The sequence below is a fragment of the Platalea leucorodia genome, assembly GCF_965183815.1.
Source record: "Platalea leucorodia genome assembly, chromosome: 5".
In the NCBI taxonomy this organism is placed as follows: Eukaryota; Metazoa; Chordata; class Aves; order Pelecaniformes; family Threskiornithidae; genus Platalea; species Platalea leucorodia.
In genome coordinates this window covers 18,656,380-18,682,273 of record NC_138827.1, presented here as the reverse complement: position 1 = coordinate 18,682,273, position 25,894 = coordinate 18,656,380, and the positions used below count along the sequence as shown (strand labels likewise).

Below are 25,894 nucleotides of genomic sequence, written 5' to 3'. Positions count from 1 at the left end.
ACAGGGTTGTAATTTTGGGGTGATTTCCTTCCTGAAGAGTTGTCCTTGGGTCTCTGCATTGGGCTCCACCACAAGCACCTCTGCTCTTCTTCAACTTTACATACAGGCCTAAAAACCAGCCCAGACACCTTTTCAGGCTTCTTTGTATCCACTCCAGTCACCATTAAAATATTTTCATTTTACCAGATAAATTTAGGACCAGTTGATGTTTTCAAAACACTACAGATAAGACTGATTATGCCATTTTCTGGGCTGATTTGCCCCGTGTATCCAGTTTCTCAGCTGTATTTAGCTGCTGTCAGTAGTGCATCATGCCAGCGCAACACCCCGACTCGGAACACAATGCCTGGGATGCAGAAGAGCTTTCCACAGTGTTTTCAGCTGTATTTTTAGCAGGAGGGTTTTGCTTATGAAATAAACTTTCTCATGAAGCAAGTGAGAGAGACAACGCAAAGTCAAGCCAAATTCAAGGTCATTTGGCTTCACGGGCTTCACAGCTGATGTTTCAAACCACTGAACAAATGCAGCCTGCTTTATTTTCGGCATTAGAGCTGCCAGTGCTGGTAACAGACATTGTTCTCCGAGGAAATAAGTAGCAATAGAAGGGCAATTATTTTGACAGGACAGAGGTTAGAAACTGGGTAAGTCCTGGTACTCACCATCAAACCTGTTCGTTCTAGCTTCACTTGGAAATACTGTTTAAACACAATCCCGCATTCCACTTCTGACATAATGGTAGGAGGTACACTTGTGCAATTTAAAAATAAAAATCCCTTTTGTTCCCAAACAACGAAACACGGGGACATTTGGGAAAGTCTGACCAAGTCCTGATTGAACAAGAACCTGTGATTACTTTTCCTAGCAAGAGGCAATCGTTACCTTTTACAATGCTTTGCTGCTCTGCAGTGATTTATAGTTCCAAGGAGGTTTATACACGTTTACTGTTCTGTTGTGAGGAGTTAACATCTCCCGTAGTCGCTCAAGATGCTCAGGGTTTTACCTCTAAACTGTGTTTGTACAGTAGTGTTGGGCTCAAAGAAATAGTGTTGTGCGCTGTAGGAAAATACAGAAAATAAACGGGGGGCATGCGTCTCTCCAGCCCCCGTGAGGCATGATTATGTGATCAACAGGAATCAGTGTGCAAGACACGTAAGACTGAGAGTAAGTCATAAAATGCAAAAGGGCATGCTAGCCACCGTGAAAATCACAGACAACTGGACTACGAGTCTGTTCATGAGGGCACCCAGCCCCATCCGAGCCACTCGCGTTCCACCCTCAGAAGCAAATAGAAGAGCTGCTTAGTCTTTTAATTTCGTTCTCATTTTATGGAAGCAGAGCTCATTTCTCCCAGCAAGAGATGGTGACCTTTCAGACTCAGCCTGCCAGTGCCACCCAAGCAGAGTTCTGCCCCTTCTATTTAAGCATCAACATCCTCTGTAGCCCGCACTTGAAAGAGGTGTGGTGTACAAAACACTGCGAGAAAAGCATGCCCAGCAGCAGTCTTGATAGTAAACACAGCTGCTCTGGAGACTTTTTTTAGTAAAAAAATAAATTAGAAGATCTTATACTTCTTTAAAAAAAAAAGATTATAACATCGTTTAAAAAAAGGATTATAAATTGTTTCAAAATACTAGGGCAGTTCACCTGCAGTTATTTAATCTCTGTCAGAGGCCTGTCATGGGGGGTGGTTGGCACAAGGGAAGCCAAAGCAGCGAGGTGATGTCCTGGCGCCTGGGACATTTCAAACCAGACCGAGAAAACACACCATAAATTGCTGGAGCGCAGGGGTCAGGGCAGCAGCCACAAGACCTGTCCCTGCTGTGAAACTCTCCCTGCACCTTCCAAGCGACTGCCCGCATCTCAGCTATGACCCTAACGCTTCTTCGCCCATGCCTGTCATTCTAATAGGACTTTTTCCCCTTTTGGGTAAAACACAAGGACAGGCGCTCATCTCTTAGCAGCAGGATGGAGGCACAACTTCCTCAGCATCTTGCGAAGCGGGAGTGGGCAGTGTCACGGGGAGATTTGTGCCGCTGACCCCGCACTGCCCGTGGCTGGTGGTTTTTGTAGGACTGGGGTAGGAGCAGCAGAAGCGGCTGCAATTCCTGGGGGGGTGTTAGGAGAAAACGAAATAGCGCTGCGAGAAAATTAAAGCAAGATTTCAACGAAGCCTGGACGAGCCACGACTAAACTGGGAGCGACTCCAGCCGAAGGGAGGGAGGGTTTAGATGCACCGTCGGGAAATGACAAGGGGCGGGATGGGGCGGGACTGGGGCGGGGGAGGCGGCGGGGCCGGTCCCGCTCTCAGCGGCGAGCGCTGCCGGAGCCGGCCGGGCGGCAGGTACGGGGGGACCGGGGGTGGCCGGGGGGGGGCCCGGGGATGGGGAGCGGGGTCGGGGCTGGCCGGGCCCTTGGGCTCCGAGACGCCGCCGGAGGGATGCCCGCGGGCGAACGCCCGCGGGCATCCCTCCGGCGGCGTCTCGGAGCCCAAGGGCCCGGGGCGGTGGGGCAGGACCTGCGTGGGTTTGATAAAATGTCAGCATCTCAACGTTGCTAAGGTTTTTCCCCTGCTTCTTGCAGTGGAGTATGCGGTTTTAAGGCATAATATTGTTTACAGGAGGGGAAAAATAAGGGGAGTCCTTTGTTGACATTTTGGGGGGGGGGGGGTGGAATGAAAAACGTTAACTCTGTCACAGTGACTTTCTGCACTGATACAGACGTGAAGTCATCTGATCTTTGCATGCTCTTGCAACAACACTGCGGGTTTTTGTGCCAGTCAGGTATTCTGGATGTGCGCAGCGTGCAGTCAGGTGTAGTCGTTCTTATTTTGTTTACGCAGGGTTTTCTTTAATCTCCCTGGTAAAAGGTATGGAAGCAAACCGCAGCTTTCTGAATATTTCACTGTCCATTTCCTTTGTTGTGGGAAATGTGCCATCCACCCCAGGCTGCTGCCTCCTGGGTGAGGGCAGAGGATGCTCCCCCTCCGGGACACCGGCCTTATTGCAGAATAAGAGATCTGCAGGTGGGGAGGGAGCTGCTGGGGGGTTTTGCTCCTCTTACGTTCCAGGATTCAAGTAGTTCATTGCACAAGCAGCAGAATTAACTCTCAGCAATGTGACCTTACTGGCACGTGAGGTGTAAGGCTTGTCATTGTCCTACGAGACAGGGACATCACAGGAAACACAGGATTAGGCAGGCAGGGGAAGAAGGGATGGAGTGTCTAACATACGGTACAGAGAGTCAGGCAAATGCTATCTAAACTTCCAGACTGTAAATACTCTTCAAGTGCTGCATGCGTGCCCATCGGGATTAGAGACCCGGAGGCGCCTGCGCGGATCGGGGCGGCCGTGGGCGTCTGAGCCGGCGGCTGCATGCGGCAGCCACTCTCTCATCACACACAACAGCAAGGCAAAGCATCTGCCAGGCACGCTGTGGCCCTGGGCTCAGGAAGGGCTTTCATTGCTCGCTGACACATTACTGCTCCACTTTTCTTTTTCAACTGCCAACCTATACACTTGTGATGTAATAAAAAAATTCCTCTAATTTGCAAAAATACCACTAGATAGCATAAATGTCTCTAGGAAAACAAGGTCTTTTCATCCGGCTCTGGAGAAGATGGCAGATGAGCAGCAGGTGGTCAAAGAGGAATGACTGTTGTGTGTCCCAGTAGAGAAAGTACTGAATAATTGCAGTATCGGGCCCAGCAGTGTTGGACTGATTTTGCAGCCAAGGTACCACCCTGGAGCCTCCAAGAGTGTGCTGAGTTTTGCATATGTCTTTATTTCCTTTAAGTGGCAATTGCCCTAGGAAAACTCCAGAGGAGATTCAACACAGTCAACACAATCATTTCGTAATGTGGGAGTCTGATCTCACCCATAAGGTGGAGGAGTTTCACCTGGGATGATGCTGGGGTGATGCAGGGCTGGACTTGCGGCTGCTGGGGCAAGGCGAGGACACCTCGTTCGCTGCACAAAGCAAACCACATTAGAACCAGGCACAGGCTGCTTTTAGGATGGCTTCAGTCATCACGGGGATGCAGGTACTGCCAGGAGAAGGGCCTGTGGCACCCTGTGCACCGCAGGGGTCTTGTGGCCCTAGGATCCGCTCCTGAAAGTCGTTTTAGATGACACCAGCGTGCTGACAAGGGGCAGCCCAGAGGAAAGCGCGGCAGTGGGGAGGTGGCGAGGGAAGCAGCAGTGGCTCCCCGGAAAGGGTCCAGCATGGGCTGGCGAGGTCGGTGCTTGCAGAGCACGGTGTGAGCTGCAGGCGCTGCGGGGACCCTCGGGGCTGTAAAGCTGCAGTAACGCACTGCTACAGCTCACCTGCAAAGCAGATGAAGCCAGTACTTATCCGCACATTACAGACCGGTCCTGCAAACGGAGCGGTGTGACAATAAAAAAATGCAAAGGAGGAAAAGGAGTAGGGGAGCTTAACGAGTGTGTGCTCCCCTTCCTTGACCAAGGCCTTAGAAGCGGAGCAGCCAAACAAGAAATAAAACCAGTGAACAGCAGCTGGGAGCTGCGAAATGTCCAGGCCCTCGAGTTTTGCATGCTGTGAGAATAACGGGTATTTGAGGGCGGCAGCAGGGACAGATTTTTGTAACCGTGAGACTACCCTGTATGCCACACACCAGCAGGAGCCAGGCTGTGTGTCCATGAAGGGGGAAACACCTTCTAAGCCCCCAGCCCTGATATCCTTGGCTCCTGTCCTGCCACAGCCTCCGCTCCGTTTCTCCAGAGGGGGTTTTGGGAAGGGGTGATGGTTATCTGTGTGCGGATGGAGGGTGGTTCTTGTCATCCCTCATTTGTCACCCATCTGCTCCAGGTACAGCCTGCTGATGGGGGAGAGCAGGACCAGCTCCAGGCTGGCACCAAAACCGGTACCAAACCCCCTCCGAACAGCTATGGCGTCCGGACACTGAACCTCTGTGCTCAGGGAAAGGAGCCCCCCAGTAACAGGGCTGTGGCTACTGATCAGGCAAGGCACCTCACAGAGTGGCTTTCAGCAGCGAGAAAGAAACAAGCAGTCTATTTGGAAACATTCTGGAAATAAAGGTAAGAAGAAAACTATTAAAATGAAAAAAAGATTGAAAAAATGTCATCAAAGTATGGTCAAGCACAGCTTTTGCTTAATGTTGTTTCTTTTATCAAACGACCTTCTATTTCAAAGCACAGCTTATGCCTAAAGGAAGAGTAAACCTGGGTCTTTCGCTCTGCTGCCATGTTAAGATGTCTCCTGCAAAACCTGTGACTGTCTGCTTGGCTGCATTGCCAGCACACCTTTGTTAACTTGGTTTTTTAATTTTGGGATCCGTGTGTTTTCCTGGTGGGGCAGGGATGCTGCAGGCATCCTGCATGAGGCAGCTCTTCCAGACGACCCCATCCTCGTCCCTGTCCCCGTCGCCATGCCTGTGCTCCTGCTGGCAGGTGCCCGCGGGGACGTGGAACAGAGCAGTGCTTGCAAAGAACAGGTTCCATAGCTTTGACATCGGGGAAAAAACATTCTGAATCAGTTTAAAAAACATATCTAAAAACTAGTTTAATCTTATTTTCCACAGCGTGGCCTGAATCTAACTTAAAAATGTGAAAATGCTGCCCTTCAGCACAGTGTCTTTACAGTTGGTGAGCTGAAGAGATAAAGTGAGCTGGAAGCACTCTAATCTTTGCTTAAAACTGATTCGGAGCTGGTCTTCCTTTCCTAGTGCAGCATCTTCCCATTGCTATCGCTAGCAAGCATACCGTGACTTTGCAAGAGCACTCTCAAGTTAGGTGCTTAAATGGAAATAAATTCAGGGTGGAGAATAAGCGTATCAATGACTCCTGCAAAACCATGAACAATGATAAAGCAGCATCAAAATTAGCCATTCAGTATCTTTAACTTTACTCAGATATGAAAGTAGAGCTTTTATTCTGTGTGTGCTCCTGAAACCATAAGTATGTGTCTCAACATTGCCATCAGGAAAAAAAATCCCTAAAATTCAGCCTCAGAAAACAATATAAAAAGAAATAATAACTTCTTCCAGCAATGTCAGGTTGATGAGCAACCCACAAAGATGTGTACGACAACCTGGGATCCCTCCGTGGCAGGTCTCAGGCTCTCAGCAGGAGCCCATGCTCTGTGTCTGGCCGGCGTGGTCTGTAAGCAGCAGAGCAAACAGAGGCTGCAGGGCATGTGGCCAGTCAGGTCCAGCCGGGCTGGATTTTGCCCAGTGCAGTGTAGGTGTGTTTTAAATTTTAATCTAATCTAAATCTTTTACTGGATTTCTTAAAAGGCGGAAAATATTTACTAGTTTGCCTTGCTAGTCTCTCTGGATTTAAATGTATTTTGACAATACCGTTTTATAAAGCAGAGACCAATCTTGAGGCTGTGCCTTGAGATGGGTTTGTGTTCACACCCGGCAGCAGCAGACTCGGGCAGAATGGCTGCATGTGTTTCACGTCTTCCCTTCAGCCGCAGGTAATTAAGCAGAGGCTAAGGTCGTTGCTCCTGTTTTCATTATAGTCCTGCCCAAAAGCCAGCAAGCATCTGATGCAATGTAAGCTCCTTCTGTGAATAAACCCTTCCACGGGCAGCTGTGGGTGGGAACCTCTGTCGCACGAGTTCACGGAGGATGAGCCAATGATGGGCTGGTGGGTTGGGGGTCTGGGAGGTCCGGGAGGTCCAAGTCCCAGGACACGTGTTTCTTGGAGAACAAAACACTTTCACATGAGAGTAGAGCCTGCCCTCAAATCTTGGAGAAAGCAGCTGGAGTTTCTTCTTTCCAAAGCACTCTCCCATCAAGACCTCATGGTGTTAGGCTACGTCTAACATCACATATAATAGGGTGTGCAATGAAAATCATCATCTCTCTTTGCATCATGGAGTGAGACATCATAAAATCTATTGGGTTTATACTTTTATCAAACTCTGTATATACTACTCAGGAGATTTTGCAGATCTGGCCAATAAATCAATGAATCAGTAGTAGGGTGGGTTTTTTTTTTTGAAAAGTAACAAGGACACAGTTGCTTCCGCTCCCCAAGAGGCCTGTGTGCACCTTCAGCTTCCTTTTGTACCTTTGGTAGTCTATCTACAAGTAACTCTGTGTTAATCTAGTTTCTGCATTCCTGAGTACTGCTCATTATTGAAATATTGCTGTATTATTTCAGCACTCTTTCTTCTAGGATGCTGAGTTATACGCAGCATTAATCTTTAATTCTGTTCTGCTACAGTTTAAATGTGAAAAATGTTCTAAGCAGCTGACTCGGGTTTGTTCTGAAATCCTGCCTCGGGATATTAAGATTTAGTAACACAAATTCTCACCTTAAAATAGCAGCACAAAATGTTCTATTTACTCACAATATGAATGTAAAATATGCAGCATCCCTCACATGAGCAGTGGAAGCATACCGATAGTATCTGAAAGACAAAGGAATTTGGTGGAAAAAAACAATCTGTTGTGCTTCCTCTGGCGGGCAGCAGCACTGAACAGCATTCCTGGTCCTGGGAAACATGCTGCTGGTTCCAGGTCCTCTTCTCCCGCCCGCTCCGATAGCTTGGTGCACTGCAATACTTTTTGCTTTTAAGAAAAATTGCCTTAAGCCCTGTATTAGCTTGAATACTAAACACTGTCAGCCTGAATTCTACCTGAAACCAGCTCATGTGTGTAGTGCTTGGTCCATCTAGTGTTGGCAAAGGTTTCAGACGATGTTGGAGACATACCAGTTTGCACACAAAATACCGACTTCCTAAAAAGTTGTCTTTATTTACTGCAACATCTGCACAGCCTGGGGGCCAGTGCTCTGTAAGTCACCGCAGGCACAGCCATGTCCAGCAGGTCCAAGGCACTTAACTCTCGTGGGGCTAGAAGGGACATGACAAAAACATTCACCACTTTTGGAACTGCAAAGCACAAACCTCCCCCTTGTACCCTCTCAGGAGGTGAGGGGCTCCATGCCATTTCACTGCCATGGTGTGACCCTGCAGAACATCTGCTCTGAATTTCTCCTGGGTTATAAACCCACGGTCGTGATATCACATAACTACTCCAGTTCTGCTTTGCTGACAACACAAGTACACTTGGCGTAATACAAACCTTGCCTCTCAACACAGCTGTTTTGATGTCTTTTCTCCCACTTGCAGACAGCAGCATGAACCTGAAGAAGTACTTCATTCGGGCGCTGCACCGCCTGCAGAAGGGCCCTGGCTACACCTACAAGGAGCTGCTGGTCTGGTACTGCGACAACACCAACACCCACGGCCCAAAGCGCATCATCAAAGAGGGGCCGAAGAAGAAATTAATCTGGTTCTTCCTAACACTCCTCTTTGCGTCTCTGGTCTTCTGGCAGTGGGGTATCCTCATTAACACCTACCTCTCCTATAACGTCACGTCATCTCTCTCTATTGGATTTAAGACCATGAAGTTCCCAGCAGTCACGGTCTGCAATGCCAACCCTTTCAAGTAAGTTTTTCTTCACCTAATTTACCCAGTCGTGCTTTAACACACCCAGTTATATGGCTAGCGTAAAGTACTGTGGGTCCGTTCCTGTCTCAGATATCATGTTAGGAGCATCAATGGAAATGATCCTCTGGCTCACCAAGTGGCACTAAAAACCAAATAAAGGAGGACGACATAAAGGCAAACATAGAATCATAGAATCGTTAAGGTTGGAAAAGACCCTTAAGACCATTGAGTCCAACCATTAACCTAGCACTGCCAAGTCCACCACTAAACTGTGTCCTTCAGTACCACGTCTACCCTTCTTTTAAATACCACCAGGGATGGAGACTCAACCACTTCCCTGGGCAGCCTGTTCCAATGCCTGACTACCCTTTTGGTGAAGAAGTTTTTCCTAATATCCAACCTAAACTTCCCCTGGTGCAGCTTGCGGCCGTTCCCTCTCGTCCTATCTCTTGTTACTTGGGAGAAGAGATCGACTCCCACCTTGCTACAACCTCCTTTCAGGCAGTTGTAGAGAGCGATAAGGTCTCCCCTCAGCCTCCTCTTCTCCAAACTAAACAACCCCAGCTCCCTCAGCCGCTCCTCATAAGACTTGTGCTCTAGACCCTTCACCAACTTCGTTGCCCTTCTCTGGACACGCTCCAGCACCTCGATGTCCTTCTTGTAGTGAGGGGCCCAAAACTGAACACAGCACTCGAGGTGCAGCCTCACCAGTGCCGAGTACAGGGGCACTATCACCTCCCTGGTCCTGCTGGCCACACCATTCCTGATACAAGCCAGGATGCCATTGGCCCTCTTGGCCACCTGAGCACACTGCTGGCTCATGTTCAGGCAGCTGTCGACCAACAGCTCAGTTCCAGAGGAGGGTTCGTGTGCCTGTGAGTTTGCCTGGTTTTCCTCACTGTATCAGTTAATCTAATGACGGTTACTGCCTCCCTGTAAACTTTCCCTGGCTCAGGGAAAACTCGAAGTTCAACTCACTTGTCACAACCAAAATCAGTCTCTTGATCTTTCCCCACAATTCCTTTGTTTCTCCTTCCTTGCCATGAACGTACCTCTTATCGCTTACACTCTGGCCATTAAGAGCTGGTTAAACAGTAGTATCAGCTGGGAGCTGCAGTGATATAACTCGATTGTAATTTCAAAGGAGTAACTGATTTTTGTTAGAGTTGCTTCAAATTTATATCCGTGCAATAGTGTAGCCCAAAGCAAGTTGTCCTCGACCAACACACAGGAATTACTTTGGTGTTTTTTCATCTGTGATTGCTAGAGATGTTTTGTGTAAACTATAGTGAATTACTGAAATACATACAACCAATTCAGTTCTGCACTGAGAGAACACTGTTCACCACCACAGCACTCCCTCTTTATCCTCCCTCTGGTATTCTGCCCGATGGCAGGCTGCTGGGATGCCCGTGTCCAAGCTGGCCGTGCTCTGCACGGAGGCTCCTGTCGCTTTCCAGCAAATCTTTAGGCAGCAATCCGAGGTCCCCAGGAAGGTCCAAGCCAGCAGAGCAGCAGACAAGCTGCTGCACATCCCCACCGCCTTCACACAGCCTGGTAACTGCCCTTTGTCCTGCAGATACTCAGAGGTGAAGCATCTGCTGAAAGAACTGGACAGGCTCATCGAAGCAGCGCTGGAGAGGATCCTGCAGCCCACATCAGGGAACAGCAGCGAGAATGCCTCCCCACCACTCGACCTGCAGCTCTGGCACCAGATACCCCTGGTCCTCATCGATGAGCATGACAAAGACAACCCCATCATCCTGGACATCTTTGAGAGCAACCAGACTGCTGGGGGCAACCAGACTGCTGGGGACAACCAAACCGCTGAGGGCAACCAAACAGCTGCGGGCAACCAAACCGCTGAGGGCAACCAAACCACTGAGGGCAACCAAACTACTGCAGGCAACCAAACCACTGCAGGCAACCAAACGGCTTCTCTACCTGCTCCAGCCAACACGACATCAGAAGAAAAGAAGTACAAGCTGGCGGTGAAGCTGGTGAGAGGGGTCCCATGGGAGGCAGCCAGGAGGGGCGAGGGACGGGCAGTGCTGAGTACCTCGGCAGGGATGCAGCATGGAGATCAGCATCTCTTCCCCATCAGCTGTCCGCAGCTGCTCTGCCTCGGGGCTCTGGTCTGGCTGCACCGGGGCCAGGGGCTGCCCATGCTGGTGGCATCCTCGGTACAGTTTGCAAGTTACGGCGTGTTATTTCAAGGCTCCAGTGCTGTTTGCTTGGTTTTTTGAGGAAGGCAGCACAGAGGTATTTTAAGATGTTTTTAAAATTTCAGAGGGGGGTCTGATCCCCTGCAGGTTACACAGCCAGACATCCAGCTGAAGCTGCCAGATTTCTGCACATGGGGCCTGCAGCAGGATCATACCCTAAATACACTTCCTTAAATGAAAGGAAACCCAGTAAGGAGCCATGTTAAGTTAGTCCATGGTGAACGTAAGTAGCTGCATAACATCAGTAAGATCAGCAGGTTCCTCACGGAAAAAGGGACTGACAGCGCGTAGCAGCCTAGCACTGCATCAGAGGTACGGAGCGGATCCTGCCAGCAGGTCCGTCAGCCTCTGGCGAGAGGGATGCTGGAAACACTGGGCGGCAACGGGCAATAGCTGAGCTGTGCACAGCATTGGTCATGAAGTCTGCCTGCAGCAGAGAGGACAATGCTGTATGTCCTCTGGGGTCACCCAGCGCAGCCCTGCTGTGGGCTGAGCCCAGGGCAGAGCCAGGGCAGAGGTGCTCTATGCAGGCTCCCTGCTGCCTTCACCTCTTCCTTGGGTCCGGCACCCAAAATGCTGGGGAGAGGCTGCGGCTGCTGCCCCTGCCCCTCTCCTGCTGCGGTTCTCAGTGCAGAGGCACATGGTGGTCTCGTGACCCCCCACCCTCTGCTCCCACGGAGGTTTCAAGGACCCTGCCTGACCAGACCTTGGAAGCTGGGGCAACTCCAGCCTTAAAGAATTGGCCAAAAAGTGATGTTTTCTGTAAGCTTGTGGAGGTAACACTGGGACTAATGGAGAATCTGCCCAGCTGGGCAATCTCCCTGGGGAGGGACCCATCTGTAAACACATGCAGATGAGACAGCCGGCTCCGCAGCTCCGTCTGGCCATACCTCCTTCATTCCTCCTTCATTCCCCTGGGAGCAGCAGGCAGGGCTGGCATCAAGCCGAGCGCGCAGGGAGGGGGTGCGTGCCGTACATCCCTCCTGCCGTCCCTCCAGTGGGATGGGCTCAGACCTGCCTGCTCTGTGTCCCCAGTGCAGCCATCAGGGCTCCAACAACTGCACCTACAGGAACTTCACCAGCGCGGCACAGGCGGTGACCGAGTGGTACATCCTGCAGTCCACGAGCATCCTCTCCAAAGTCCCGCTGCAAGAGAGAATCAGGATGGGCTACCAGGCCGAAGACATGATCCTGGCCTGTCTCTATGGGGCTGAACCCTGCAACTACAAGTAGGTGCATACCAAGCTCCCTGCCCTTTTCTGTCACGTCAGGAACAGTACAGCATGCTAAAGGCATGACAGCCTTTTTCCTTTCTCTTTTTAAGGTATATATCAGTTAATAAAGAGATTTCTGCTGGTCCTTAACGCTAACAACATTTCCCAGAGGGTTTCTGGATGTGATCGTGGATGAAACTGGTTATTTTGGGATAGTGCTGGCTTGAGTTTTAGTTTTGGATGGGCCGTTTTGCTCATGACATCTTGAGACTAACAGCATCAATGGGACCTTCCCAGGGTATTTTGTGATAACCAGCTGCCAACCCAGGTGCTGAGCCAGCGTACCCTGGCACAGCAGCGCAGCCCCCAGTTACAGCCCCCCCCCCCTTTTTACACAAGGCTCTGAGAAATGCATTTTAGCCATCGTTGCTTCTTGTGAATGCCAAGGTTATATATCCAGTTTTGAGAAACATGAGTGCACAGCAGCACCCCAGGCTGCAAGGAGTCTTGTCCCTTCTTCAACGCCCCTTCTGCAAAGAGGGCAACAGAGAATTATTATCAAAGAATGAGATATAACACCAGCCAAAACCTGTTAACATCGCTCAGATCAAGCAATTATTTTTCTCATCTGTATGACAGATGATTCCTTTACATTCCGACAAAGTGTTATCCCCAGTGGCTGTGTCTCCGTACACACCAGTACCTTGCTTTGTTTTTTTTTCAACAGCAGATTGATTGAAATTATATCAGCTGAAATTTCTATACAAGCATTCAACAAACGAAGCAATTTAAAGTGAATCCCAGACCTAACCACAAGCACCGGTCCCACCAGATGCATTATTTTGTAACCCTTTAGTCCTCCCCAAGAGTCACAGTTTTATGCCTATGATTCTTCCAGGAATTTCACCCAAATCTATCACCCAGACCACGGTAACTGCTACATCTTTAACTGGGGCATGGACGAAGAGGCTTTGAATTCTTCCAACCCTGGAGCCGAGTTTGGTAAGAGAGAGCTCTGCTAAGAAGGAAGGAGCTAAAGGAGCAGAAGTGCTGGGAGTTATTCTGTCTCTCAGTGGCCATTTCTGTCAGATATAACAGATTTGCCATTTCTGTGTCTCTGGAGCCCTACAGCAGGGAGTAATGGTTTTCCAGGAGGGGATAAGCCCCCAAAAGGGAAACGTGCCACATAGAAACAAGTAATGTGACTACAGATGTTGCTTCACAGAAGTGTAACATCTGGATAGTCAAAATATCTGAGGCAATGTCTGAATATTCACTCAGATATTTCCATACTGTGCATTCACCATCATGTCTATTTATGCACGTACAAGGCTGACATGACAGCCAGACCCTGTCTCTTCCCCCAAGGACGGAGATTTTTGTGCACAGTGAAAAGAAAATACACTCTGGTTTGTTTTTTTTTTTTCCTAAAGACTCACATTTCGATACAATTCCTTTTCTGAGTGTTTTGTCCGGTGTCCCAGGGCTGAAGTTAATTCTGGACATCAGCCAGCAAGACTATATCCCCTACCTGTCATCCGCTGCCGGGGCCAGGCTCATGCTGCATCAACAGAAGAGCTTCCCCTTCCTTAAGGATCAGGGCATCTATGCAATGGCCGGGACGGAAACCTCCATCGGTGTGTTAGTGGTATGTGTGGCATTCCTCTAGAGCAGATTGTCTGAGAATAATGTTATCTGATGGGACTGCAACCAAGTTTGTTTTAAGTCTTGGCTGAACTGGCTCAAACCAAAAGAGTCAAGGTATACGCTAGCTGTGGGCTGGAACAGTTTATGGAGACTTTTATGTAACTGTCCTGGCAAAGTGCTTTATGGAAGCCAAAATACTGAGCTCAGGTCATTGTTCCCTCTTCCTTTAGCATGTCAGAAGGTGCCTTGCTAAAAGATGCTGCTCTTGAAAACCCTCATCTGCCTTGATCCGCCCTGAGGAATGGGCTGCATCTCCTTCAGCTCTGCCGCCTATGATTCTTTGATTTTTTTTCAAAGCCAGCAGGGAATACCGGAATTACAGAATCTCTAGAAAACGGGCACCAGGGACCAGTGGAGGAGCAATGACTACTGAAGTTTGCTGGTTTGGTTTTCTTTCAGGATGAACTGGAACGGATGGGCTATCCCTACAGTGACTGCACCATGAACGGGTCTGATGTCCCAGTAAAAAATCTCTATAGCCAATATAATACTTCCTATTCCATACAGGTAAAACACATTTTTAAATCAAACAGGGCTGTTTAGGAAGAATTGTCAAAGCAGTTAAAATCTTTGACCAGCATGCAGGATTACTGGAGCATCAGCAGTGCTAAAGTAGAAAGCATAACCCAACCTTCTTTTCTGGTAATAAACAGCACTCAAGTCTGAACACGCAGTAGCTCCAGGGTCGGAAATGACCCCGGTGGATCCAGTGGAAATAACTGTGTATTGCAGGAGCAAGAGCTAACGATGCAGGTATTAAAACTTGCATCCAAAGATAAGGAACATTGCCCTGGCAGGCAACACAGTTTAGAGGCATCTTCAGTTTTCATTCTCACACCAGAACAGCTCGTACGGCCAGGAAAGGGCATCAGCAGTTATTGTTCCCTTAGCCAGGTATGATGTTTGTTTCATTTTGAGAGGGATAAAAATGGTCATTTCTGTCATTTTCTCAAAAGCCGAAACACAGCAAACGCCCCAGGATCTCTGTTGTTACATGGGTCCCTGCCATGTGTGACCTACCAGCGAAGTCCTAATTTGCAGACAAAAAACCAAAAATTTTTACCTCCACATATGAGTGCAGTTTAATGCTGCTCCTTTCCTTGTGCCCTGTCGCCTCAGAGCTTGGCTCCCCAAAGCAGAGGGTTCCCACTCATCCTGAAAACCAGACAAAGCAAGAGCAGGGTGCACCTGGGGGGCCCCTTGGTCCCTTAAAAACTGCTGGTTCTTTAGTTTTACCCTCTGTTGGCTCCCCAAGCAGCCCCGGTTGCCATCAGGCACCGGTTGGTTATGCCTCGGCTCGGAGGGCAGAACTGCAGCACCAGCCAAGGAGACCTCACGCCCCTGTCCTGCCTGGCCTCGCTCCCTCCCTGCTCTGGTTTCACTGGGAGGTGCTGGGGACCACTGGAGCCCCAGGGTGACAGAGCCAGAAGACAGCCTCCTCCTTGGGTGCAGGGGAGAGCATCTGAAAAGGGGTGAAACTCCCAATAGCTTTGGCTAATGCTAGTTCCTTAATAATATAGGAAACACTGGGAAAATACTTCTTCCAGAGTGCCCAGCTGGGAGCACAGAGCTCCCCGTCCTCCCCGGGGACCCGACATGCTCCCGGACAGCTGCAGGCACAGCGTTAGCCCAGCGCTCCTCTGCCGGCTGCCCACCTCAGCCGCAGGAGGCTGCAGAGCAGTTTTTCTCCTTTAAAAAGAATAACCGCTCATGCCATGTCATTAAGGCAATCAATTTCTTTTTCAGCTGTGAGAATACCTTTTTTTTCCCTACAATTTCCATGCTTGGCTGAAATCTTTTAATTATAGGTAGATCAACCAGCAAGGGGTAGACTCTAGGCATTACCCATGTCCAACAGGCTAACTTCTCCAAACTCAAGGGGTTATGGAGCAATCACTGTAGCTGTGTGCTCCGCTGTAACCAGGACAGCAAAGCTGCTCCGTCTGCAGCAACCGCAGCTGCCGTCCTGCAGCACGAACGGTCACTGTGGCTCTGGGAAGCTTTTGCTGAGACATTAATGTGACACTTTTCATGAGATAGGCTGGCTCCTGCTGCTTGGGGTACTCTGGGAGGATAAAAGCTATCCGGAGAACTATTGTGCTCCGGGTTTTAGCCATGGCATTGCTCTAATGTGCAAAGCAGCTCATATTTTGTGTGCACAAGTAATATTTATCCCTGACAGGAGAGGAATACACAGGAGGGATTCCTCTCCTGAACACTCCTACTCTTTTTTAATCCTTTTCTCTTTGAGGAAATTAAGTCATTTTTCATCCTGAAAATGTCTGCTTGTTTTGTAAGGAAATGAAGACAGACCTTTGCCTTTTCTTCACTTTAAAATTGGGATGAGAAAGTTGAGTGTTTGTAAACCTTGAATCTGTAGAAAAGTATAGTGTAAACATTAAGCACTGGTTAATTTGTAACAGGCTATAACATAAGGGAGAACCATTTCTGGGGGGTGAGATCTGGCAATAAGGAAAACATCTAAACAATTTGGGGGGTTATTTACAAAAGCCTGAGGAATACACCCCAGACAGGTGGGAGGGCTTTGGTCTAGCAGGGCTTTTTTGTATTTCTGCCGTTATATAATTATAACAATTGGGCCACTTTACCCTACTTTTTAAGATGCTTGTATAACGTTTAAGCAAATACTTGAAATGATTGCATTATTACTTAAAAGTTGCTAAATGCTGACTGGGGTTCTATGTCCACATAATTCACGTCACTTCAGAGACCTCTCAGCAAAGTCAGGCTTTTCCATCACTCCCTGGTTGCAGTGAACTCTGTAAGCATTGTGTATCACACAGAAATTCTCTAGCTGTTCTACCTGGCTGGAGCTGTTAAATTTAATTATCTTTTCATAGACTTTGTTATTGCTTTGTGCACTGTTTCATCCAGAATCCCACTCCAATCTCGGATGATTAACTTCATGCCTCACTGAGCTAATGGCAGCGCTGCAGCCTGGCTCGCACGCTGCCGAAGCTGCGGCTGCAATCCTTTCAAGGAGAGAAGCAGATGCACAGATAAGATAATTCAGATTTCTAAAACCTGCTCTTTATGTTGAAGTATTTTTAGAGTCCCGGCTTTAAAGTGGAAACCAGCCCTTTGTCAGTATGTCATATAAAGCCTGGAGACAACAGCAGTGTCTGTGAGCGTAACAGAACATTTTTATTCCTGTTTGGAAACTTCATATTACTTCCATGAAGCCCTAAAATAGTTAAGAAATGAGCAGTTTCTTGTGCAACTGGGAGCAGGCACTGAGTTCCCTTCTGCTCCTGCGAGGTGACTTACTTACCCACGGGCAGCTCACAGCTAGGATGTGCCTTAAAATTTCCAGCAGCAGTAGTAAAAATGCATCATAAACAAAACCGTAACTGCAGTGCAACTCTACACATGGCAGCATATCCACCCACCTCGTCTCACCATTGTAAAACCGGTGTCACGTTTGCCGGGCTTCCAGAGCTGGCCATGGTGCCTGGCAATGCTCGGTGCACGCTGGAGGATGGGATCAAGCCATTGCGCAGGGAAGGGCTCTGGCAGCACCCGCTCCCTCTGTGGCTTCAGCCTTCTCTGTGTGCAGCCACAAAATCAGCTGTTCAGTGCAAAAGAGAGAAAATACCTCAGAGCCGAGTAATTCTGATAGCCAGCATAGACTCCAGCAGCACAGAGGTGAGCAGGGGGGTTCAGCCCACGTCTAAGCAGCTCCCTTTTCCTTTTTTCAGGCTTGCCTGCGCTCTTGTTTCCAAAATCACATGATTGAAATCTGTGGATGTGGTCACTATATGTTTCCTTTACCTGAAGGGGTGAATTATTGCAATAATGAAGATAACCCAGGTTGGGGTAAGAACATGAACAAAACTAATTGCACAGCTTCCCCAGGGTCCTGGCACGCAGGAGGGGCGGGAGCGGACACGAGCTTTATTTGTAAATGCAACAGGTGAATGGCTTTTGCCTATGTAAAGTCTCCTTGTGGCTGTTTGGGTCAGTGCCGGGGAGAAGGGGCAAAATCATGGTCCTGGCCATGGGCTGAGAGTCCTCAGCTTCCGCGCTGCCCCAGGGCAGGGCTATCCCAGGGAGGTAATGGGAGCCTCTGGGTACCAAAGGGAGAAAAAGGGGTAATGCTCCAGGTCTCTGCGCCTGAAGAGTTTGGAGACAAGCTGGCCCAAGCAGGGGCCATGGGCTCCCGCAAGGATGTGCAGAGGCAAGGGGGTCTGCTGCTCCTCCACGGGCGGGCAGAGACGGGCAGCACGGCTCGGCAGGGGCTGCCCGGGAGGCAGCTGCCCTCCTACTCCTGCAGCTGGCCAGGGCTCTGCCAAAACCACTGACATCGGGCAAGCTGACTCTATAGAGACTGTCTGCAGAAAAAAATTCTTTTTAGGTTATTATTAAATTGTTTGACCACTTTGCCTGAGCTTCTCAAGGCAAGGAAGGTTAGAGGGTGACAGCAAACCTGTACAGCAGGCTCATACCTAAATATTTATTTTATTAAACGAAATTGATATAATCCAGTAAGCAGGGTCCTTATCTAAACAGGTGCTTTGATTTTTTGTTTTCACCAAACAGCATATTGCTATTCATCACTGAGATCAAGTATAAGACACAGACAGATTTGTATTGACTCTTGTAAGGAAACGTGCAAGTAAGTAGATAAGCCATTTCTGGCAGCTGTGAAGGTGGAGGGGATCCTGCATTTCATCTCCCATCAATTCTAACCTTTCTAAAATGGCAGCAAATCATGCGGGGCTGCTTTTCTGCACGAGAACTGAAGTTCCAGTGACTTCAGAGGAGGGGAAACTTCTGTACCAATGTTCTCCTTTCTCTCCCTAGCGACACGCAGTATAAGATGACCATCTCCATGGCAGACTGGCCGTCCGAAGCATCAGAGGTAACACCAATTTCTTGTTTTGAAACATTCATTAATAATTACCTGTTCTTAGCCACAGGAATCACAGTATTTTCAGAGCTAATGTCCAGGTAGCAAGTGCCTCTTTGCTAAATTACACATTTTCAGCGTGCAAACAAACACTAGGTGCCAGGGCATGTGACAGGAGGAGGGACACCCCCACAGCGGCTCCTCCTCCTCAGGGGTCCTGCACCGAGTCCTGCAACTCCCTTGGGTTCCTGCCCCAGCAGGCACCCGGAGAGGATGCTTCTGCTCAGTTCTGAATGAATTTTGTTTTCCTAGGACTGGATTTTCCATATTCTGTCTTATGAAAGGGATATGTCAACAAATGTGACTCTGGACAGGTAAGTGAAAGGAACAACCACTTTATCTTCTCTATTGAGCCTGTTAACATTAGATTAACGTGAACCTTGGCGATGGGCCAGATCACACGTGTGCTAATGCAAAGAGAGGACAAGATTTGGTGCATGTTTGCCTGGAAGATACATAAAGCAAATCTGAAACGCACTTCATGCATATCCTCTGCTCTCCATAGTGACACACTGGGTCAGACAAACGCGAGTTAAAATCAGCGTTACCCGCAGCACTCCTAATCTGTTCCATATAGGAGTCTGGAAGCTCTGAAGCTGTGAACTGCCAGCGTCCAGCTCCTGGATTGTAACGTTCGTCCCTTCATACTTATGTCTCTGAATCTGCCAAGAGCAGCAGCAGTAGGGGGGCTGCACCAAAATTAGGGGAACTGTCGAGTTACCCTTTCAAAACCTAAGCCCCGAATTAGTGGGAAAAGAAGAGGTTTTTTCCTCCAAGGAAAAAAACTAGAGAATCAGGAAATCGTTTCACAGATATTGGCTGATCCATACACAATTAAGCCCCCTGTAATGCAGTCGGTCGTGACGCAGCCGCTCTGTGTGCACACAGGAACATGAGGTGCAGAGTGCCAAGGAGAGGTGATGGCCCCTCTAGACTAACCAGGGCAGTTGAAAAAAGCAAAGCAAACAGCCCCGAAAAAGCTTCCAGGTGCACAAGTGCTTCTTCAGCAGGAACCTCAGAACAGTATCTCTTCCCTTCGCAGCCAGTGGCACTTTTTAACTTCTTCCACATGCCCGGCAGAAGTTTCAGTGGACACTCGTGAGCAGCCCCGGCTGGGCTGTGCACAGCCCTTCCCACGGGCAGGCATTGGAGCGGAAGCGCGGGACGCCCACAGCCCGGCTCTGCGCTAAGCTGCCATTTGTCCCTTACAGAAATGGGATCATCAAGCTGAACATTTACTTCCAGGAGTACAACTACCGCACCATCTCGGAGTCTGCCGCCACGACGGTGAGTGCCCACCCCTGCCCTTCTGCCTGGTGCCGCAACGTGCTGCAAGTGCCTGGTGAGCAGACGCCAAAACAAGTCACCCCGGACGCACGGGCAGGGCTCAGCTCCTGGGGGCTGATCAGCCCTGGCCAGAGATGCTCCTCAGCAGGAGTCTGCCGAGTCCCTCAGTAATGCTGCTTCACACGTCCGTGGCAATGAAGCGGACGAAGCCACCTCCGCCAGCCAGTTCACAGCCCCCAGTTCATTCTTCCCATCCACCTCCCGTCCCCGTCACCAGTGTGGGGCAGGTCACTGAGAAGCAGCACCAGGGAGCGCAGCCCCTGCAGGGCAGCACCCGCGAGGCAAGGGACTCTGCAGGCTGGCTCTGGGGACAGGAGCATCACCCAGCTCGGCACCAGCACACAGGGTGATGGGCAGGGGCTGATCAGAGACAGGGGTTCGCCTCCTCGGCTCACTTTGCTCTCCTCCCTGCAGATCGTTTGGCTGCTGTCGAGCCTGGGAGGCCAGTTCGGGTTCTGGATGGGGGGCTCGGTACTGTGCCTCATCGAGTTCGGGGAAATCATCATCGACTCGCTGTGGATCACTGTTATTAACATGATCAGCTGGTGCAAAGGCCTGAAGCAGAGGCGAGTGCAGGCACGGTACCCAGATGCACCCCCGACGGTGTCGGAGCTGGTGGAGGCTCACACCAACCTGGGCTTCCAGCACGAGGATGGGGGTGCCCTGCCCAGGGACGAGGCGCTGCCCCCCGAGCCCGGCACCCCCCCGCCCAACTACGACTCGCTGCGCGTCCAGCCCCTTGATGTCCTCAGTCCCGACAGCGACACAGAAACCGAGTGAGCAGCGCGCCTCATTACCTCTCAACGGCCGCCGACGGCAGACTGCTATCGCCATGCTCCATCTGCCACTTGCTGAGCAATCTTCTACTCTCTATCAAAATTAGGAAGGAACTAAAAAGCCCTGGCTGTCCTCCCCTCCCCAACGTAAAGCATTCACTGTGAAGACACTCTGTCTAATAAACCCTGTAATAAATCTCATGGAGTTGGCATCAGGCTCTGGCTTTAGTATGTAGAGCTTGTATGCATCAGGATCGCTATATAATCATAAATCACCATTTCTTTTTAAGACATGGGTGGGAGGCACTTCCTAGCGAGCACAGCAGGGCACGGGCAGCTGTGGAGGGCTGTGGCCGAGGCAGGGCTGCGGCAGCACCAGCCGGCAGCAGCGAGGCAGGCGGTGCTGGGGAGAGGCCGGGATGTCCTGACGGTGGGTGCATGGCCACGGCCCACTGGATGCTGAGACGTGGCACAGTGGGTGCTGCAGCTGTGCTGCACCGTGGGTCGGACCCTTGGTTGGGTTGGGACCCAAGCTACTTTTGAGTTCTGAGGTCACACTGTTTCCACCCCTAAACAACTACAACGGAAACAGAGCGAAAGAAAACTGTCCCTTTGTTTCTGGAGCCCGCGGGTGCTCTGTGTTTGCTGCTGAGGGTTTGTTAATGCTCGCACTGCAGGTGGGCATGGCTGTTAATGTGTGTTAGAGATAAATACTCCAGCCTCCATAAAGATTCAGGTGTGGGGAGGAAGTGCCAGGCCGTTTAACAGTACCACTCATGGCAATAAATAAATTAATAAGTTGCCTTTAAGTTTCCTGTTGGCAGCGGGTGCAGCTCAGTGCTGGCAAGAGGCTGATGGCCACGGCTTGCAAGAAGGGGAGGTGCTGTGCTCACCCCGACGTGAGGGTGGCCGGGGGGTTTGGTGGTCCCTGCAGGGCCGGGCTCAGCAGGGCAGCGAGCTCACCCAGCCCCCGGCTGGTGTCAGCCCATGACTTTCCCAGGAGCCCATCACAACCCACCAGGACCTGCCTTACTGAAGTACTTTTGCAAAACTTCAAGAGGAAACACGACCGAGTGGTTAAATCATGCGACCGGGAACACGATGTTCTGGGCACGGTGCCCGGCGCGGCGCGAGTGCGGGGTGGTGCGGGCAGCCGCGGCGGCGAGGGGGGTCCACGCTCCTTCTCCACTTGAAGCTCCCGGAGCGCATGGGGCTCTGGTGCAGAGCTGCCGCAGCAGAGCGTGCCGAGGGTCTCTCCATCTCCCCTTGGCGGTGGTGGAAGCGGTGGGTCTGGTTGCTGACAAGGACCACAAGCAGGACCGAGGAACCGAGGGACAATCTGCCAGATGAGATGCCGCCGGCACAGCTGATGCTGCCCTGCACGGGGGAACTTCTGTGTTCAGAATTCACTGCAAAAGTCAAACCCTTCATTACCGGCGTATAGCTGCTCTAACGCTGCTGCAGTTGCAGTTACAAGATAATAATGCTCTTGAACATCTGCAGTCTTCATTTTATAAGACTCGATTCACGAATTTTTAAAATTTTATTAATAGCTTCAAAAAGTAATGGCAACTTAAAATAAAGTTTAGATTTTCTATTACTTCTGGTATCTGAATTTTTGCAGACATTTTCCATTTTCACTTCGTGATCATAAGAACAAGAAGCTTAACCACTTTCTTTAAATTAAATTCAGATTCTTAAATAATGAAACCACCCCAGGAGCCAGAGCTACAAGCAAACACACCAGTTGTGATATCAAGCAGCGGCAGAAGCAGCTGCCACAGGTAGGCAGTTTTCTGTACGTGGGAGGCATTCAGCTCTGGAAATCACATTCTCAGCCTGTTTGTGTGTTCTGCTGTTAAGAAAGAGGTGAGGATCGGGAGAGTTTGGTGCGTACCCGTGGTGTGCTCCTTCACATCCTCCTGGCTTTCAGCTCAGAGACTGGAGTCCCACCACCTCTCGCTCAACATGTGCGGACGCTCAAAAATGAGTAAGTTAACAACTCTACAGAGACAGGCATTAGAGCTGATTTAGAAACCATGCAAAGGTTTCACCATTACTTCTTGATCAGTGCTTCAGCAAGCCACCTGGCTGAGACTTTTGATTCTGACAGTGCCCAGAAACCAATGCACAGGGAAAAACCTGCACCCGGGACATGTGCAGAACAGCCCTTCCTCTGGTTCACCCTCCTGGCAGCCCACGGTTTATGGACCTCCTGAGCTGGAGGCTGTGTTTGTTTTAGTTGCCACTGCTTGAAAATCAGGAGATAAGGAGGTTATTTAGAAGCTGACGCTATGCCACTTGGCAGAGCAGTTTCATTTCCAGAACTTCCTACTCATTCCACCAACTAGTGTTTTACAGGATTTTTAGCATCTGGAATGATTCCTCCAGAAGTAGTTTTGCCTCAGAAACAACATATGATTACCTTCTATATATGAAGCAAACAACAGACTTGCTAGCTACGTTACACTGGGAGAAGGAGATGACACTTTCATCCTTCAGCACCAGATTCCTTATGAACTGGAACAGTTAAGTGAGGACTCCGCGCACAGAACTCATCCCTTGCCACCGGCCTTCCTGGGCTGGTGAGCAACCATACCAGCCTCTGATCTTAATTGGGATAAGGAGTGGAAAAATAGGGGTAATTTACAGTCATCTGCAGCCAGAGAATACCTAAAATGAAATATATGAGGAATAAAAATCCAGATTCAGGGATCACTGCCTTAACAAGTCCACATGCTGCCCCCAGACCCTTATCCATAAGCTGCTTCTCGCTTGCAAGGGCAAACGACCAACAGCCCACCAACACGGCTGCTCCTTAAGGAACCCATCTAACCCTGGGTACAGCATGAGCTCAGCAAGCACATAAAACCAACCGGAGCAGTGACAGGGCAGACGAAAGGCAGTTAGGACGCTTGAAAAGACAGAGGAATCCAGCTCTTACAAATTGTCCTAGAATTTTCCTGCCTGACTCTTCACTTCCCTTCTCCCTAAAGGGATGCTTCCATCCCTGAGCCCCGTAAACCCACAGTACAGCCTCCTTCACCAAAAAGGAGAGTCCCTGTCAAGTGACAGTGCTTCATCCCACATCGCGGCCAAGTCAGAAACCAGCACCTGACACCCTCCCAATTCAGTGTTCGGTGTACGCACACAAGCCAATACTTCACAAAAAGACCTCCAAATGGTTTTGCAACAGTGAAAAAACACTGCTCCTTGCAAAAGACACAACAGAGCAATTTGCTTAAAACCCTAGGAAAGCTGAGAACAAAAACCTGCATGCCTATTCCCATGCCCTCCCCAACAGACAACACTGTCAACATCGCTACCAATAAGTCTGGTCATGTGGGAATCCAAATAGTTGTTCAAACATAAAGATAGTGCAGAGACATCAGATGCTTTTCCGTAGGGCAAAACCACCGCCCCGAGCCTGCTCCTGTGCTGATGAAATAGCAGTATCCGTCAGGAGCTCGCCGCAGAGACGGGCTGCAGACAGAGGGGGAAGGCAGAGCTGTTTTCCCAGGCCAGCCCTCTCCAAGGCACTTTTAAACGCAGCTCCTCAGCTGCTGCCATCCTGGGGTGGGCTCCAGCATCTGCTGCCACAGAGCTGTAACGCATAAAAAAGGCGGCAGCAGGTCTCGGGCTGTGGAGCTGGCAGAGCAGGCTGCACCTACCAGCTCCTCACACCTTCTCACACCTTCAGCCCCAGCTGGGTGCCTGCCCGGGGCCATCTGCCCTGCGAAACGCAATAGCAGCAGGCAAAGAACCACCTCAAAAATCCTCACCCACTAGTGACATGGCAGCAGGGTGGGAGAGGCACAAACAGTGAGATTCACCCGTCTCACACCAAGGGTAGATCGGAACAGCATGTTCTTTGGCAGGACACGGACAGTTTGCTATTCCAGTTACCGCTGGTTTATAGAGGGCGTCTGACAACCAATAAAAGTGGAAAGTGTCCCAGGTACTCGACTTCAGCTCTTTACCATCTTGGCTCTCTCCCCCCAATGGACTGATTGCAGATAAGTGATATGCGCAAAGGGTTTTGTTTTCTTGCTGCAGCAGCAGTGCAGCCGCTGGAAGACTCAGCTGAGCATTGCATGGGACTGGGCACAGAGCTGGGCACAGAGCTCTCTGGGGAAAGGCTTCACAAATCGCAGCCAAACAAGACACCTGAGAAGTCCCAACTTAATACAGTACTGAATTTCCCATTCATTTGGGGATTTTTTTAATAGACTTTTCATAGTCTGAAAAAAAAAGAGTAAACATCTAACTGAAAACCTTGCCAAGAAAAAAACAAAACAAAACAGAACAACAACAAACATTCCAGAAAACACATTTTACTTCCCTGTTCTGAAACCTTTTTAGGTGTCAAAATTCACAAAACCCAAAAACTGTTTATAAAGCACCTCTGCTCTCCTCACCTCCCCGAACTGCAGTTTTTGGCAGTAAAACATCACCAAAGTCCAGCTGAGAACAGCAAAGGAATCCAATTTCACTTAAAAAATATATCACTAGTAAAATATAAGCCTGTATTGGCACGTTACACGTGGGTCATAAAACACAGAAGAGATGTTGGTGTGGCAAAAAAAGATGTGGGACTGCCTAGAAGAGAGGCAGATTTGGCAGCCATGGCAGCTAAGCACACAGTCACCCAGGGGAGAACAGATCAGACTAACGAGTCCCAAAAGGAGGACCACAAATGCAGCAACACCGAGACGAGAAATGACAGCTGTCCAAAAGACAGGGGCTGCCAGGGAAAAAACAGTCAAAAGCAAAGAGCAGAAAGATCTGTGGATCAGGCTGAACACTGATTAGAGCAGCCTGAACCAAGTTAAGGAAAGAAGAGGCAAGAACATGGACACTGAGAAAAGAATTACTCCCCCAAGGCATCTGGTGGTGAAGGAAAGGAGAAAACTGCAGGAGTAGATACAGATAAGGGGAAGAAAGATGTTTTTCCCCTCCAAAACAGAAGAGTTTGCATGTGAGGCTTTATCCAGCAGTCTCACACAGTTGGCATTCCAGTTTTGGGCCCTCTTTGTATTGTCCAGTTTTTTCCTAAGAAAAAAAGCTGTGGGAGTGTTGGAAGCATACTTAGGCTAGATGAGGTGGGGTTTTTTTGTTTGTTTGTTTGTTTGTTTTTACAAAGATCTATATACCAAGCTTTAATAAACTTTACAAGAAAACACCACTTTCCTTCCATTTCTTATAAACTTCATAGCTTTCAGTAGAATACAATAATCGCACAAGGAACAACC

General features: G+C 49.5%; 1 protein-coding gene across 1 annotated transcript; it reads left to right on the top strand.

Moving 5' to 3' along the window:
* Window positions 1-8,129: 8,129 nt before the first annotated feature.
* SCNN1B (sodium channel epithelial 1 subunit beta) lies at window positions 8,130-20,646 on the top strand (the record flags this gene model as incomplete). Its single annotated transcript, XM_082314491.1, has 12 exons — window positions 8,130-8,440; window positions 10,023-10,443; window positions 11,704-11,897; window positions 12,781-12,884; window positions 13,367-13,530; window positions 13,989-14,096; window positions 17,309-17,426; window positions 18,150-18,225; window positions 18,414-18,471; window positions 18,772-18,833; window positions 19,731-19,806; window positions 20,281-20,646. 12 exons carry the CDS (start codon window positions 8,130-8,132, stop codon window positions 20,644-20,646), a joined length of 2,058 nt encoding a protein of 685 aa, XP_082170617.1.
* Window positions 20,647-25,894: the final 5,248 nt, after the last annotated feature.